This window comes from Oncorhynchus mykiss, chromosome 11 (genome assembly GCF_013265735.2).
Source record: "Oncorhynchus mykiss isolate Arlee chromosome 11, USDA_OmykA_1.1, whole genome shotgun sequence".
Lineage (NCBI taxonomy): Eukaryota > Metazoa > Chordata > Actinopteri > Salmoniformes > Salmonidae > Oncorhynchus > Oncorhynchus mykiss.
Window position 1 is genome coordinate 33,335,158 of NC_048575.1, and position 15,439 is coordinate 33,350,596.

The 15,439-nt window shown below is 44.4% G+C and overlaps 1 protein-coding gene across 1 annotated transcript in view; it reads right to left on the minus strand.

The window, feature by feature from the left end:
* Positions 1 to 346: 346 nt before the first annotated feature.
* LOC110535591 (ubiquitin-protein ligase E3C) overlaps positions 347 to 15,439 on the minus strand; it is a 40,583-nt gene continuing 25,490 nt past the window's right edge. The window contains exons 20-24 of the mRNA XM_036935319.1: positions 11,547 to 11,759; positions 8,278 to 8,466; positions 8,053 to 8,119; positions 3,612 to 3,742; positions 347 to 1,635 (exon numbers count right to left, since the gene is read on the minus strand). Coding sequence (XP_036791214.1) covers positions 1,465 to 1,635; positions 3,612 to 3,742; positions 8,053 to 8,119; positions 8,278 to 8,466; positions 11,547 to 11,759 — 771 coding nt within the window. The 3' untranslated portion in view covers positions 347 to 1,464. The remainder of the gene's footprint in view (positions 1,636 to 3,611; positions 3,743 to 8,052; positions 8,120 to 8,277; positions 8,467 to 11,546; positions 11,760 to 15,439) is intronic.

Here is a 15,439-nt window from a genome sequence, read left to right on the forward strand (position 1 = left end):
CTCTATAGGTCAAAAGTAGAGCACTATTTAGGTAATAGGGTGCCATTTGGAACACAAGCTAGAGAGGAGGGATGGATGGAAATGCCATCAACCCAACTGCATCAGGACTCAGGCAGATTTATGACTAAGGCCCATAATCTTAGAATAGTTTCCGCTCTGTGTTTCTTAACTGGATGTTTATTTCATTATACTGTATGTCAGAGGGCAATAAAATGCTCGAGATTTCCCCACAAAGCACCTTGTTTTATGTCCAGGTCCTTCACTGTAAATTACGCACAAAGCAGCTTGTTTTATGTCCAGGTTCTTCACTGTAAATAACCTGGCAACAAAAAATGGAGTTCAATGCAAAAAAAAGAAGACATTTTTAATCATATTCAGAGACAATTTTTTCCAGTCTGGTGATACATGTATAGTCAGGTTTCACTAGCCTTATCAACTTGACAGTGTCCACCCCAAATGGCACCTTATTCACTAATTAGGGAATAGGGTGCCATTTGGGACGCATCCACAGCTGTTGCTCCATAGGTGGATAATCACTGCAGCCAGGGCACATACTGTAGAATAGATGGTTCACTTTAATGTGTGTGAGAACACGAGGCCTTCATTCAAAACACAAGAAAAGCAACCTGTACAAATACTGATTAAAGGAATCGTACAAGAGTGGTGTAAACACATATACATATTCACAAATATTCCATAATCAATAGTCCACTCTCTTAGCAATACTCGTCTCTTTGCCTTGAAAAACAACACAGTAGCCTGCCCAAAGCATTTGCATTTTTATGTTATGAAATTACTATTAATAATAATCATTACAGTAATCACAAAACTAAGTGAGCTTATATTACCTCTAGTAGAAAACGTGTCCCAAATGGCACCCAAGTCCCTTTATAGTTCACTACTTTTGGCCAGGGCCATAGGATGCCATTAGGGACAGGCCCCTAACAGACAAGCTGGCCCTCTCAAAGCCCTTGAGACAGAGGTGTAAGGAGTGCTGCAGTCCTGTGTGTCACCCCATTTCTGTCCTCTTATTGCCAGTTCCTCTCTCCTCCTCAGACAGCACTGTTCGATCTTTGGTGAACACGATTGTTATTGTCGTTTATTTCATAATGCACTCTGCTGAAGGGTCATGGACACACTCACAGTAGATCTTGTCTGTTTCTTTTGCGCAAAGTCTTAAAAAAACAGCCTCGAGATTCTATTGTTGCTGCTCTTTTGGGGATTTTGAATACACATGTAAGTTACTTTAAAACCAAAACATTCTGCGCTCACCCCCCCCTCCATTCTTCCCTCGTCCCACTCTTGGGTGACAATCCCTTCACCCCCGTTTCTGTTCTACACACAGTCAAAGAGAGATATCAGTTCATCATGTTCGTTCTCTCGCTCTCAACAGGAAGTCTTCTCTGGCCTGTCCATGTCAATTGAATCAGTGGTTGCAGGGAGTAAGACACAGACGTCCCCCCCTCAGCTGAGCTCGAAGCCTGCGGAGGACTCAATGGCGTACAGAAGCTTGTTCCTCATCAGGTGCTGGTCGCAGAACTCGGGCAGCTTAAGCAGGTTCATGCAGGTGGAAGCTGTGGGCAGGCGCTCTAGGTCATTCCCCCCGTTATGGATGCAGAAAGCTGGGTACAGTTCCTGGAAATATGGGTGAGATGGGGAGGGAGAACTGTGTCAAACTAGAGGTTCATAGGGCAACGGAGGCCCTGTATACATTAAATTCATACAACTGATGTACCACGCATCTGGCATAACACTAGTGATACAACAGTTTTTTTTCTGGCCAAAATAATTAATTACAAGCGACATCAGGATATAAATGTGATAAGCCGTGAAAAAAGTGTGGATATACAATTAAAATAGTCTGTTATGTTTGAAGGAGACCGAGTGTGACACTTGGATGCTGAGCAAGTGTAGCAAATGGTAATTTCATGTTTTCAGTCTGGCTCTTTATAAAATTACACTTTCTGGTGATGAGGCCAGGCCATCTCCACTCACATCATCCAGGCCAAGACACTGGTCGCATCCCAAATGGCACCCTATCTTCCCTACATAGTACACCACTTTTGACCAGAGCCCTATGGGTTTTCCTATGGTCCCTGGTCAAAAGTAGTGCACTATATAGGGAATAGGTGCCATTTGGAGCGCACACATTGACGGTTTCCATTAGAATCCACAGGAATCATCCTTTCTGTTTCTAACGTCCAGCCGCTCTATAGCTATTTAAAGATTAGGAGCGTGGCGTGGGGTTCAGCGCCTGTAGCAGCCTGGTTAAATGGTTCCTGGGGGGCTCGGCGGTAACGACGCCATTTTTCTGACAATTATCGTATTAAACTATCGTTGCTTATTGAGAAAGTGTCATTATGGAAGCGATCATTCTGGAAAAAGAGGCTATCCATCATCTTTTTAAATGGCTTCTCATGAAAGAGCTATTTCTCCACTAATGAATCTTTGGGACGTTTACGGCAGCTAATTAAGGCTGGGCTGGCACGGGCCCAGGGTTAGGGTCAGGGGCCGCTCCCTGCCCCCCACCCTACCAATCACCATCATCGCCCCCTCTCCGGGCCCAGAGAGGAGATCAGGAGGAGACCGGGAGTGGGGAAGAAACCGGGAAGGGCAAGGACATCCCATCCACACACTCCCCAATGTCAAATTCATTAAACAGGGGGGAGCTCTCCAGCCCTCCTTCCTAAGCCACCAAGGGAGATTTTTAGGAGTGTTCCCACCCATACCCTCTTCTCTCTCCCCACTGTGCGAGTACTTAAGTATTCTTAACTAAAGACGGCAACAAACAGTAATAAAACCAATCATATGACAATTACAGCTGGTTATCCTAAGTAAGGTGTGTATATAAAAGTCCTAATGGATTTCAGCATTGCTCTCTTTTCCATTTCCAACCGTTTTAGTGTCCCTATAAATCAAGTCATTAGGAAAGTGAAACGGCTCTCGATTGGAGGAATCAGCAGCTGATGACACGATAATGGTAATTCCGATAAAAGCAATTCCACCATTTCAGCACAGGATTCAGCTCTTGGCTGAAGTCATTTTGGAAACAAACCGTTTTAGATGATGTTACAGCAATGTTTTGGTGCTAGTTTTTGGGGTCGGCTATTAAAAACTAGTATATTCATTCTGGGGTTATACCCTGTGCCCAACTAAAGAAAGAGGAAATCATTATCAATAATGTGAAACTATCTTCACTACTACTCACGAGCCAACAGTGCTAATAATCCAGAGATGGGCTGTAAACCACAGTGCAGGATAAGATAAGCATGAACCAGGGAGCCTTAGTAGTCTTATCACTATGCCCAATTTGAAAATGTTCATCGGAGGGTGTCATCAGGACAGGTATTTTCATTACATGCCCATTAGAACAGCGAACACTCCATAGTGCTGGCCTTTCTCTGGGGTTGTGTCCCAAATGGCTCCCTAAATAGTGCACTCATTTTGGTCAATGTGTGCATTAGATAGGGAATAGGGTGCCATTTGGGACTCAAGAGTGTTTGGTTAAACCCCTGATAGCACCGGCTACAATCAACAACACCAGACTGAGGGTAGAAAATAAAACGGGCGCAGGAACAAACTGACATAGTGAACTTTTGGTCAACCCTCACCTTGAAGCCCAGGAGAGGAGGCCGCGAGCAACTGGTGACAAACTTGAGCAGCTTGCGTTTCTCTTCATCGGTGAAGCTCTCTACCACCTCCCAGAAGATGGTAATGACAGGGTGGGTGGCAGTGTAACCACCTGGAGAAGAGGGACAGAGAAAGGACAATATTAAAAAAACACCTGTAAATGAATCCACTAGCAGACAGAAGTAGTTGCCATGCCAGTCATAGCACCTCGACCACCACACATGCCATTGAACCACACATTCTTTAGAGAGCAACCGTATCCCACGACTAGGCCACCTGGCCCATGAACTTGACAGGAAAGCTTGACAGTTAGCTCTATGGAAATCCTCCTTTTTAAAATTTCACCTTTATATAACCAGGTAGGCTAGTTGAGAACAATTCTCATTTACAACTGCGACCTGGCCAAGATAAAGCAAAACAGTGCGACACAAACAACAACACAAAGTTACACATGGAATAAACAAACACAGTCAATAATACAATATAAAGTATATATACAGTGTGTGCAAATGAGGTAGGATAAGGGAGGTAAGGCAATAAATAGGCCATAGTGGCAAAATAATTACAATTTAGCAATTAAAAGTACTGGAGTGATAGATGTGCAGAAGATCAATGTCCAAGTAGAGATACTGGGGTGCAAAGGAGAAAAATAAATAAATAACAGTATGGGGATAAGGTAGTTGGATAGGCTATTTACAGATGGGTTATGTACAGGTGCAGTGACCTGTGAGCTGCTCTGACAGCTGGTGCTTAAAGTTAGTGAGGGAGGTATGAGTCTCCAGCTTCAGTGATTATTGCAGTTCGTTCCAGTCATTGGCAGCAAAGAACTGGAAGGAAAGGCGACCAAAGGAGGAATTGGCTTTGGTGGTGACCAGTGAAATATACTTTCTGGGGTGCGTGCTACGGGTGGGTGCTGCTATGGTGACCAGTGAGCTGAGATAAGGCGAGGCTTTACCTAGCAAAGACTTACAGATGACCTGGAGCCAGTGGGTTTGACGACAAATATGAAGCAAGGGCCAGCCAACAAGAGCATACAGGTCGCAGTGGTGGGTAGTATATGGGGCTTTGGTGACAAAATGGATGGTACTGTGATAGACTGCATCCAATTTGCTGAGTAGAGTGTTGGAGGCTATTTTGTAAATGACATCGCCAAAGTGGATCGGCAGGATAGTCAGTTTTACTAGGGTATGTTTGGCAGCATGAGTGAAGGAGGCTTTGTTGCGAAAGGCTTTGTTGCGAGCAGTTGGAGGCGAGCAGTTGGAGGCCACGGAAGGAGAGTTGTATGGCATTGAAGCTTGTCTGGAGGTTAGTTAACACAGTGTCCAAAGGAGGGCCAGAAGTATACAGAATGGTGTCGTCTGCGTAGAGGTGGATCAGAGAATCAACAGCAGTAAGAGCGACATCATTGATGTATACAGAGAAGAGAGTCGGCCCGAGAATTGAACTCTGTGGCACCCCCATAGAGACTGCCAGAGGTCCGGGCAACAGGCACCCGACTTGACACACTGAACTCTATCTGAGACGTAGTTGGTGAACCAGGTGAGGCAGTCATTTGAGAAACCAAGGCTGTTGCGTCTGCCGATAAGAATGTGGTGATTGACAGAGTCGAATGCCTTGGCCAGGTCGATGTATACAGCTGCACAGTATTGTCTCTTATCGATGGCGGTTATGATATTGTTTAGTACCTTGAGCGTGGCTGAGGTGCACCCATGACCAGCTTGGAAACCAGATTGCATAGCGGAGAAGGTACGGTGGGATTTGAAATGGTCGGTGATCTGTTTGTTCAGTTGGCTTTCAAAGCCCTTAAAAAGGCGGGGTAGGAAAGATATAGGTCTGTAGCAGTTTGGGTCTACAGTGTCTCCCCCTTTGAAGAGGGGGATGACCGCAGCAGCTTTGCAATCTTTGGGGATCTCAAACGATATGAAAGAGGTTGAAAAGGCTAGTAATAGGGGTTGCAACAATTTCAGCGGATAATTTTAGAAAGAGAGGGTCTAGATTGTCTATCCCGGGCTGATTTGTAGGGGTACAGATTTTGCCGCTCTTTCAGAACATAGCTGTTTGGATTTGGGTGAATGAGAAATGGGGAAGGGCTGGGCAAGTTGCTGTGGGGGGTGCAGGACTGTTGGCTGGATCAGGGGTAGCCAGGTGGAAAGCATGGCCAGCCGTAGAGAAATGCTTAGTGAAATTCTCAATTATCGTGGATTTATCGGTGGCGACAGTGTTTCATAGCCTCAGTGCAGTGGGCAGCTGGGAGGAGGTGCTCTTATTCTCCATGGACTTTTCAGTGTCCCAAAACCTTTTAGAGTTTGTGCTACAGGATGCAAATTTCTGTTTGAAAAAGATAGCCTTGGCTTTCCTAACTGCCTGTGTACAGTGCCTTGCGAAAGTATTCGGCCCCCTTGAACTTTGCGACCTTTTGCCACATTTCAGACTTCAAACAAAGATATAAAACTGTATTTTTTTGTGAAGAATCAACAACAAGTGGGACACAATCATGAAGTGGAACGACATTTATTGGATATTTCAAACTTTTTTAACAAATCAAAAACTGAAAAATTGGGTGTGCAAAATTATTCAGCCCCTTTACTTTCAGTGCAGCAAACTCTCTCCAGAAGTTCAGTGAGGATCTCTGAATGATCCAATGTTGACCTAAATGACTAATGATGATAAATACAATCCACCTGTGTGTAATCAAGTCTCCGTATAAATGCACCTGCACTGTGATAGTCTCAGAGGTCCGTCAAAAGCGCAGAGAGCATCATGAAGAACAAGCAACACACCAGGCAGGTCCGAGATACTGTTGTGAAGAAGTTTAAAGCCGGATTTGGATACAAAAAGATTTCCCAAGCTTTAAACATCCCAAGGAGCACTGTGCAAGCGATAATATTGAAATGGAAGGAGTATCAGACCACTACAAATCTACCAAGACCTGGCCGTCCCTCTAAACTTTCAGCTCATACAAGGAGAAGACTGGATGAACTGCAGAGATCTACAGCTGAGGTGGGAGACTCTGTCCATAGGACAACAATCAGTCGTATATTGCACAAATGTGGCCTTTATGGAAGAGTGGCAAGAAGAAAGCCATTTCTTAAAGATATCCATAAAAAGTGTTGTTTAAAGTTTGCCACAAGCCACCTGGGAGACACACCAAACATGTGGAAGAAGGTGCTCTGGTCAGATGAAACCAAAATTGAACTTTTTGGCAACAATGCAAAATGTTATGTTTGGCGTAAAAGCAACACAGCTGAACACACCATCCCCACTGTCAAACATGGTGGTGGCAGTATCATGGTTTGGGCCCGCTTTTCTTCAGCAGGGACAGAGAAGATGGTTAAAATTGATGGGAAGATGGATGGAGCCAAATACAGGACCATTCTGGAAGAAAACCTGATGGAGTCTGCAAAAGACCTGAGACTGGGACGGAGATTTGTCTTCCAACAAGACAATGATCCAAAACATAAAGCAAAATCTACAATGGAATGGTTAAAAAATAAACATATCCAGGTGTTAGAATGGCCAAGTCAAAGTCCAGACCTGAATCCAATCGAGAATCTGTGGAAAGAACTGAAAACTGCTGTTCGCAAATGCTCTCCATCCAACCTCACTGAGCTCGAGCTGTTTTGCAAGGAGGAATGGGAAAAAAATTCTCGGTCTCTCGATGTGCAAAACTGATAGACATACCCCAAGCGACTTACAGCTGTAATCGCAGCAAAAGGTGGCGCTACAAAGTATTTACTTAATGGGGCTGAATAATTTTGCACGCCCAATTTTTCAGTTTTTGATTTGTTAAAAAAGTTAGAAATATCCAATAAATGTCGTTCCACTTCATGATTGTGTCCCACTTGTTGTTGATTCTTCACAAAAAAATACAGTTTTATATCTTTATGTTTGAAGCCTGAAATGTGGCAAAAGGTCACAAAGTTCAAGGGGGCCAAATACTTTCGCAAGGCACTGTATTTTGGTTCCTAACTTCCCTGAAAAGTTGCATATCGCGGGGGCTTTTCGATGCTAATGCAGTACACCACAGGATGTTTTTGTGCTGGTCAAGGGCAGTCAGGTCTGGGGTGAACCAAGGGCTATATCTGTTCCTGCTTCTACATTTTTTGAATGGGGCATGCTTATTTAAGATGGTGAGGAAAGCACTTTTAAAGAATAACCAGGCATCCTCTACTGACGGAAAGAGGTCAATATCCTTCCGGGATACCCGGGCCAGGTCGATTAGAAAGGCCTGCTCGCTGAAGTGTTTTTAGGGAGCGTTTGACAGTGATGAGGGGTGGTCAACACATTAAAATGACAAAAGCAGTTACTCCTACTACTAGTAACGGAGTATCACTTCGATATCATTTTCACCATTATGACTGAGCCTAAGTAGTTTGGTTTCTTACAATAAAGTTTTATAAACCATCCATAATGCGATCATACCTGAGTAGTTTGTAAACGTCTTCAGGTCGTCAAGGCAAATGGGCACATGAGCTCCAGATATCAAAACCTGTAGTGGGATAGCAAAGATTGATGAATAATTAGAAATGTATCTTTATGTGTGCAAGTAATGTGAATAGAGTTGCAAAATTCAGGCAATTTTCCCAAAATTCAGAGAATTTCCAGTAATCCTGGTGATTTTGCCAACCGAGTGAAAATCCAAGTTACCTGGATCTCCTGCTGGTCAAACATGCGCAGCCACTCCAGGTTTACCACGTTGGCCAGGCCCTGTCTGAAGGCCAGGCAGTGGGGCCTGATCTGTTTGTTGAGTCGGTAATCAGCCACTAAATGGATGTATGCTATCCTGTTGGCCGTGGACACAGGGATGTCCTTCCCTCCCGGCTTCAGCTCAACCACCTGGAAGAAAGAACCCGTCAGACATACAGGCATTTATCACACAGCCACGTAGAAAGCAACCAGGAGAGAGAGGGAACATGTCACCCTGAACACATTTTACTGAGGGTATTCCTTTCTCAATTTGAAAACAGAGTCAGGGCGTGTGTTCACAGGTAAAGTGTCAATCAGGTGTCACGCAAAATGAAAAGTAGAAATTTGGTAGTGGAGCATGTAATATTATTGTGTCAATGGAGGCATACTCTCAAGAGTGCTGAACACAAGACTAGCACTTTAGAGTGTTTAGGCCCAAACAGCTTGTTTGAGGGTACCATGTACACCGACTCTCATGTAAACCATGTACACCGTTGTAAGATACTTCCCAGTAATAAACCCCTTCTGTAGAAGGTATCTATATTACTAGAGGTCGACCGATTATGATTTTTCAACGGCGATACCAATACCGATTATTGGAGGACCAAAAAAAAGCCGATACCGATTAATCTGACGATTTTTTAAATTTGATTTGTTATAATGACGATTACAACAATACTGAATGAACACTTATTTTAACTTAATATAATACATCAATAAAATCAATTTAGCCTCAAATAAATAATGAAACATGTTCAATTTGGTTTAAATAATGCAAAAACAAAGTGTTGGAGAAGAAAGTAAAAGTGCAATATGTGCCATGTAAGAAAGCTAACGTTTAAGTTCCTTGCTCAGAACATGAGAACATATGAAAGCTGGTGGTTCCTTTTAACATGAGTCTTCAATATTCCCAGGTAAGAAGTTTTAGGTTGTAGTTATTATAGGAATTAGAGGACTATTTCTCCTTATACGATTTGTATTTCATTAACCTTTGACTATTGGATGTTCTTATAGGCATTTTAGTATTGCCAGTGTAAGAGTATAGCTTCCTTCCCTCTCCTCGCTCCTACCTGGGCTCGAACCAGAAACACAATGACAACAGCCACCCTCGAAGCAGCGTTACCTATGCAGAGCAAGGGGAACAACCACTTCAAGTCTCAGAGCGAGTGACGTTTGAAACGCTATTAGCACACACCCTGCTAACTAGCTAGCCATTTCACATCGGTTACACCAGCCTAATCTCGGGAGTTGATAGGCTTGAAGTCATAAACAGCGCAATGCTTGACACACAACAAAGAGCTGCTGGCAAAACGTACGAAAGTGCTGTTTGAATGAATGCTTACGAGCCTGCTGCTGCCTACCACCGCTCAGTCAGACTGCTCTATCAAATCATAGACTTAGTTATAACATAATAACACACAGAAATACGAGCCTTTGGTTATTAATATGGTCGAATCCGTAAACTATCATCTCGAAAACAAGATGTTTATTCTTTCAGTGAAATACGGAACCGCTCCGTATTTTATCTAACGGGTGGCATCCATAAGTCTAAATATTCCTGTTACATTGCACAACCTTCAATGTTATGTTATAATTACGTAACATTCTGGCAAATTAGGCGGCCCAAACTGTTGCATATACACTGACTCTGCGTGCAATGAACGCAAGAGAAGTGACACAATTTCACCTGGTTAATATTGCCTGCTAACCTGGATTTATTTTAGCTAAATATGCAGGTTTAAAAATATATAACTCTGTGTATTGATTTTATGAAAGGCATTGATGTTTATGATTAGGTACACATTGGAGCAATGATATGCACCGCATCGATTATATGCAACGCAGGACACGCTAGATAAACTAGTAATATCATCAACCATGTGTAGTCAACTAGTGATTATGATTGATTGTTTTTTATAAGATAAGTTTAATGCTAGCTAGCAACTTACCTTGGCTTCTTACTGCATTCGCATAACAGGCAGGCTCCTCGTGGAGTGCAATGAGAGGTAGGTGGTTAGAGCGTTGGACTAGTTAACTGTAAGGTTGCAAGATTGAATCCCCCGAGCTGACAAGGTGAACATCTGTCGTTCTGCCCCTGAACGAGGCAGTTAACCCACCGTTCCTAGGCCGTCATTGAAAATAAGAATGTGTTCTTAACTGACTTGACTAGTTAAATAAAGATTAAATAAAGGTGTAAAAAATAAATGTAAAAAAGAATCTGCCAAATCGGTGTCCAAAAATACCGATTTCCGATTGTTATGAAAACTTGAAATCGGCCCTAATTAATTGGCCATTCCGGTTAATAGGTCGACCTCTATATATTACCTTTAATTTAACAACATTTCAGTCAAAAGGTAATACAGAAACTAATCAAATCTACAATATTTTCAACAAACAGGTCATTCTGAATCGGTAACGTTACACGATTCCAGGTCATATTGACTCCACACCTTATTGCATGCGAGTGGCTGTCTTTTCTTGTTTGCTTGCTTTTACTATCTCCTGAGGGCATGTATAGGCCAGTCTGCCTCTGAGTGTGTGCCTAATCTCCCGCAAATTGTTTTCGGTATTGTATTTGCTATGCCCTATTTGCAAACACGGGCTACATTCTAACGACACTGTTCAAGCCTGTTTAAAGAGGAGCTAATAAGAAAAGCTAAGGCCCTGAGCAAACAGGCGGAGTGGGTAGAGTGCTTAACCCAGCCCGGGGAGACTGGTGAGGGGGACCAGAGGGCACTGAATAGGCCCGCACTGTCAAATCAGCCAGGCTCGGACGTGCTAAAGTGGCAAAAGTTGCGCCTCTCAGGCGTGTTCCGAGATAATTGCTCGAAGGCCCGTTTGGTGGAACGGTCAACATAGAGCCTTCTATTCCCCGCTGCACAGCAGCAGTCAGGGCGAGAGCGGGCGACGTGCTTTATCTCTCTCAGCGCCAAATACAGACAATGTAAGGGAAATGAATTATTAACACCTCACAGGGAGAGCGTATAGAGGGAGTGGGGAGCGTGGCAGCTAGAGACCGACAAGAAGGAGAGAACAGGACAAAGGGACTGAAGGACAGAATGACAAGGCCACAGAAACAGGCACGAATGAGGAAGAGGCACTGGCAATCAAAGATGATAGAGAGAATAATACTGAGAGTGGTAGTGTGTGAATTATTTAACCCCCCCCACAAAACACACACGGATACCCACACACCCACACAAAACACACACCCACGCACACACACACACCTGTGCCTCTCCCAGGTCGTTGTTGACAATGGTGAAGTTGAGTCCCAGGTCCTCCACGTCTTCCTCGTAGCTCTTGAGGAAGAGCAGGTTGCGGTACATCTCGGGGTCCAGCGAGGCCAGGTGGTGGATGTCCACGTCTGCACTGGTTCCCAGCAGCTTGGACAGGAAGAAACTGGCAAATGGCAGCTCAACCAGCATGTTCTCATACAGCGCCTATAGGGAGACAGGAAACAAAGGTCAAGGTCATATATTAACTCTGGTCAAAAGGTCACGGATAACATGATGTGATCCTGTGTGGCTCAGTTGGTAGAGCATGGTGCTTCCAACACCAGGATCATGGGTTCAATTCCAGCTGTGGCCACCCATATGAAAATATATGTGCATATGAGATGTAAGTCGCTTTGGATAAAAGCGTCTGCTAAATGGCATATATTATTTTTTATGATAAAAATAAGGCCATGATAAAGTCATACAAATCAGACTAACATAACCAGTGGCAGAACAGTGAAGAGAATAATCAATAACAACAATGGATAAAGATGAGCCATCTTTGCAGTTTTCAATTAAAAACCATTACGCCACGCATTGTTAAAAGAGTGACGGGAACACCGGATTTGACAGCGTTTAACGTAGTAAATCAGTTCGCGTCGGCGCAAGAGCGCAACACAAGAACATAATCTGTCTAAAACATACGGGCTTTCAAATCTGCCCGCCTCAAACTTTATAAATGTCAATTCTATCCTTGACCTGGGCTGCCATTAAGAACCATGGCCAAGCAGGTGGCTCATAAAACGGGGAGCTAATGTACTGGAATTGTCCTAAAGAAAGAGCCCTTTCCAAGCATTAAATATACAGGTCCTTATAAATGATTGCACTAAAAAAAAAATCCTGACCACATCAGCTAAATGGATTATAAATCTACACCATTTCCATAATGCATGCATCTTAAAACAAATAGGCAGGCATAAATCCCTGGCTATTTTCTAAACACAGGTTAATTGGGCAAACTTCAAACACAGTCTATTTTTTATGCAAATGAATCCACTCAGCATTTCTCGGGGAGCCTCTACGAATTCCCTGACCATATGCGCCGCGTGCCCCCTTGAAACCTATCAATAACAACACAGTGCCGGGAAGAGGTGGTAATAAGTAGACCTGTATGGGGGAAGAGTAAAAATCTGTGGTATATATTTTATTTTTTCGGTCGCTTTATTTATGGGTGTTTATTGCCAGAAATTGTGCCAAAATGACTCGGGATAAAACTGATTAATTATGGACCGTCGTCCCCTTTTAATATAAGTGAGTGCAGTGGCAACGCAATTAAAACAGATCGCGGCGCCATCAGGGAGAATAAACGCCCGACAACATTGCAGGTTGCCTTCTGTTAGCTGCCAAATAAATCCCTTAATTTACAACATTAAGAATCAATCAAAATATAATGCCTTTCAAACGTATCACTATCAATCAGGGGTGCAACCTGGACACCTCTGAAGGGGAACTTTTAGTCCGACCGGGTAGATCAATGAGGAAAGGCACTAGGGAGGACAGAGGAGGGTGAGGGAGGGGTGCACACAAACACACAAAACTTCAGCCACTCTGAGAGAGTTTGGAGGGCAGGTCAGGGCTAACAATACAGGGCTTTTGGGTGCAGTGCACTATCATGAGGGGGCAGGGTGGGTGTTCCAGGTGGATGGATGGGGTGAGTAATGGGTGAGGCGTGGAGACACAAGAGAGGTATGTGGCAGGGTCTACAGTCAATCACGGATTACAAAAAGAAAACCAGTCCCAGTCGCAGACCAGGATGTCTTGCTCCCAGACAGACTAAATAACTTCTTTGCTCGCTTTGAGGACAATACAGCGCCACTGACACGGCCCGCTACCAAAACCTGCGGACTCTCCTTCACTGCAGCCGACGTGAGTAAAACATTTAAACGTGTTAACCCTCGCAGGGCTGCAGGCCCAGACGGCATCCCCAGCCGCGTCCTCAGAGCATGCACAGACCAGCTGGCTGGTGTGTTTACGGACATATTCAATCAATCCTTATCCCAGTCTGCTGTTCCCACATGCTTCAAGAGGGCCACCATTGTTCCTGTTCCCAAGAAAGCTAAGGTAACTGAGCTAAACGACTACCGCCCCGTAGCACTCACTTCCGTCATCATGAAGTGCTTTGAGAGACTAGTCAAGGACCATATCACCTCCACACTACCTGACACCCTAGACCCACTCCAATTTGCTTACCGCCCCAATGGGTCAACAGACGACGCAATCTCAACCACACTGCCCTAACCCATCTGGACAAGAGGAATACCTATGTGAGAATGCTGTTCATCGATTACAGCTCAGCATTTAACACCATAGTACCCTCCAAACTCGTCATCAAGCTCGAGACCCGGGGTCTCGACCCCGCCCTGTGCAACTGGGTACTGGACATCCTGACGGGCCGCGCCCAGGTGGTGAGGGTAGGTAACAACATCTCCACCCCGCTGATCCTCAACACTGGGGCCCCACAAGGGTGCGTTCTGAGCCCTCTCCTGTACTCCCTGTTCACCCAAGACTGCGTGGCCATGCACGCCTCCAACTCAATCATCAAGTTTGCGGACAACACTACAGTGGTAGGCTTGATTACCAACAATGACGAGACGGCCTACAGGGAGGAGGTGAGGGCCCTCGGAGTGTGGTGTCAGGAAAATAACCTCACACTCAACGTCAACAAAACAAAGGAGATGATTGTGGACTTCAGGAAACAGCAGAGGGAGCAACCCCCTATCCACATCGACAGGACAGTAGTGGAGAGGGTAGTAAGTTTTAAGTTCCTCGGCATACACATCACGGACAAACTGAATTGGTCCACCCACACAGACAGCGTTGTGAAGGAGGCGCAGCAGTGCCTCTTCAACCTCAGGAGGCTGGAGAAATTAGTCTAGTCACCAAAAGCACTCACAAACTTCTACAGACGCACAATTGAGAGTATCCTGTCGGGCTGCATCACCGCCTGGTACGGCAACTGCTCCGCCCATAACCGTAAGGCTCTCCAGAGGGTAGTGAGGTCAGCACAACGCATCACCGGGGGCAAACTACCTGCCCTCCAGGACACCTACACCACCCAATATCACAGGAAGGCCATAAAGATCATCAAGGACAACAACCACCCGAGCCACTGCCTGTTCACCCCGCTATCATCCAGAAGGCGAGGTCAGTACAGATGCATCAAAGCAGGGACCGAGAGACTGAAAAACAGCTTCTATCTCAAGGCCATCAGACTGTTAAACAGCCACCACTAACATTGAGTAGCTGCTGCCAACATACTGACTCAACTCCAGCTCACTTTAATAATGGAAATTGATGTAAAAAAATGTATCACTAGCCACTTTAAACAATGCCACTTAATATAATGTTTACATACCCTACTTTACTCATCTCATATGTATATACTGTACTCTATCATCTGCTGCATCTTGCCATCTTTATGTAATACATGTATCACTAGCCACTTTAAACTATGCCACTTTTATGTTTACATACTCTACATTACTCATCTCATATGTATATACTGTACTCGATACCATCTACTGCATCTTGCCTATGCCGTTCTGTACCATCATTCATTCATATATCTTTATGTACATATTATTTATCCCTTTACACTTGTGTGTATAAGGTAGTAGTTGTGGAATTGTTAGGTTAGATTACTTGTTGGTTATTACTGCATTGTCGGAACTAGAAGCACAAGCATTTCGCTACACTCGCATTAACATCTGCTAACCATGTGTATGTGACCAAAAAAATTTTGATTTGAGAGGAGGGGGGCAGTCTGATCCACACGTCCTACTGAAGGTTACTGGGAGCCTGGCTGGACAGTGATGTGGAGCTGTGAGACTGGCAACAGGAGACCT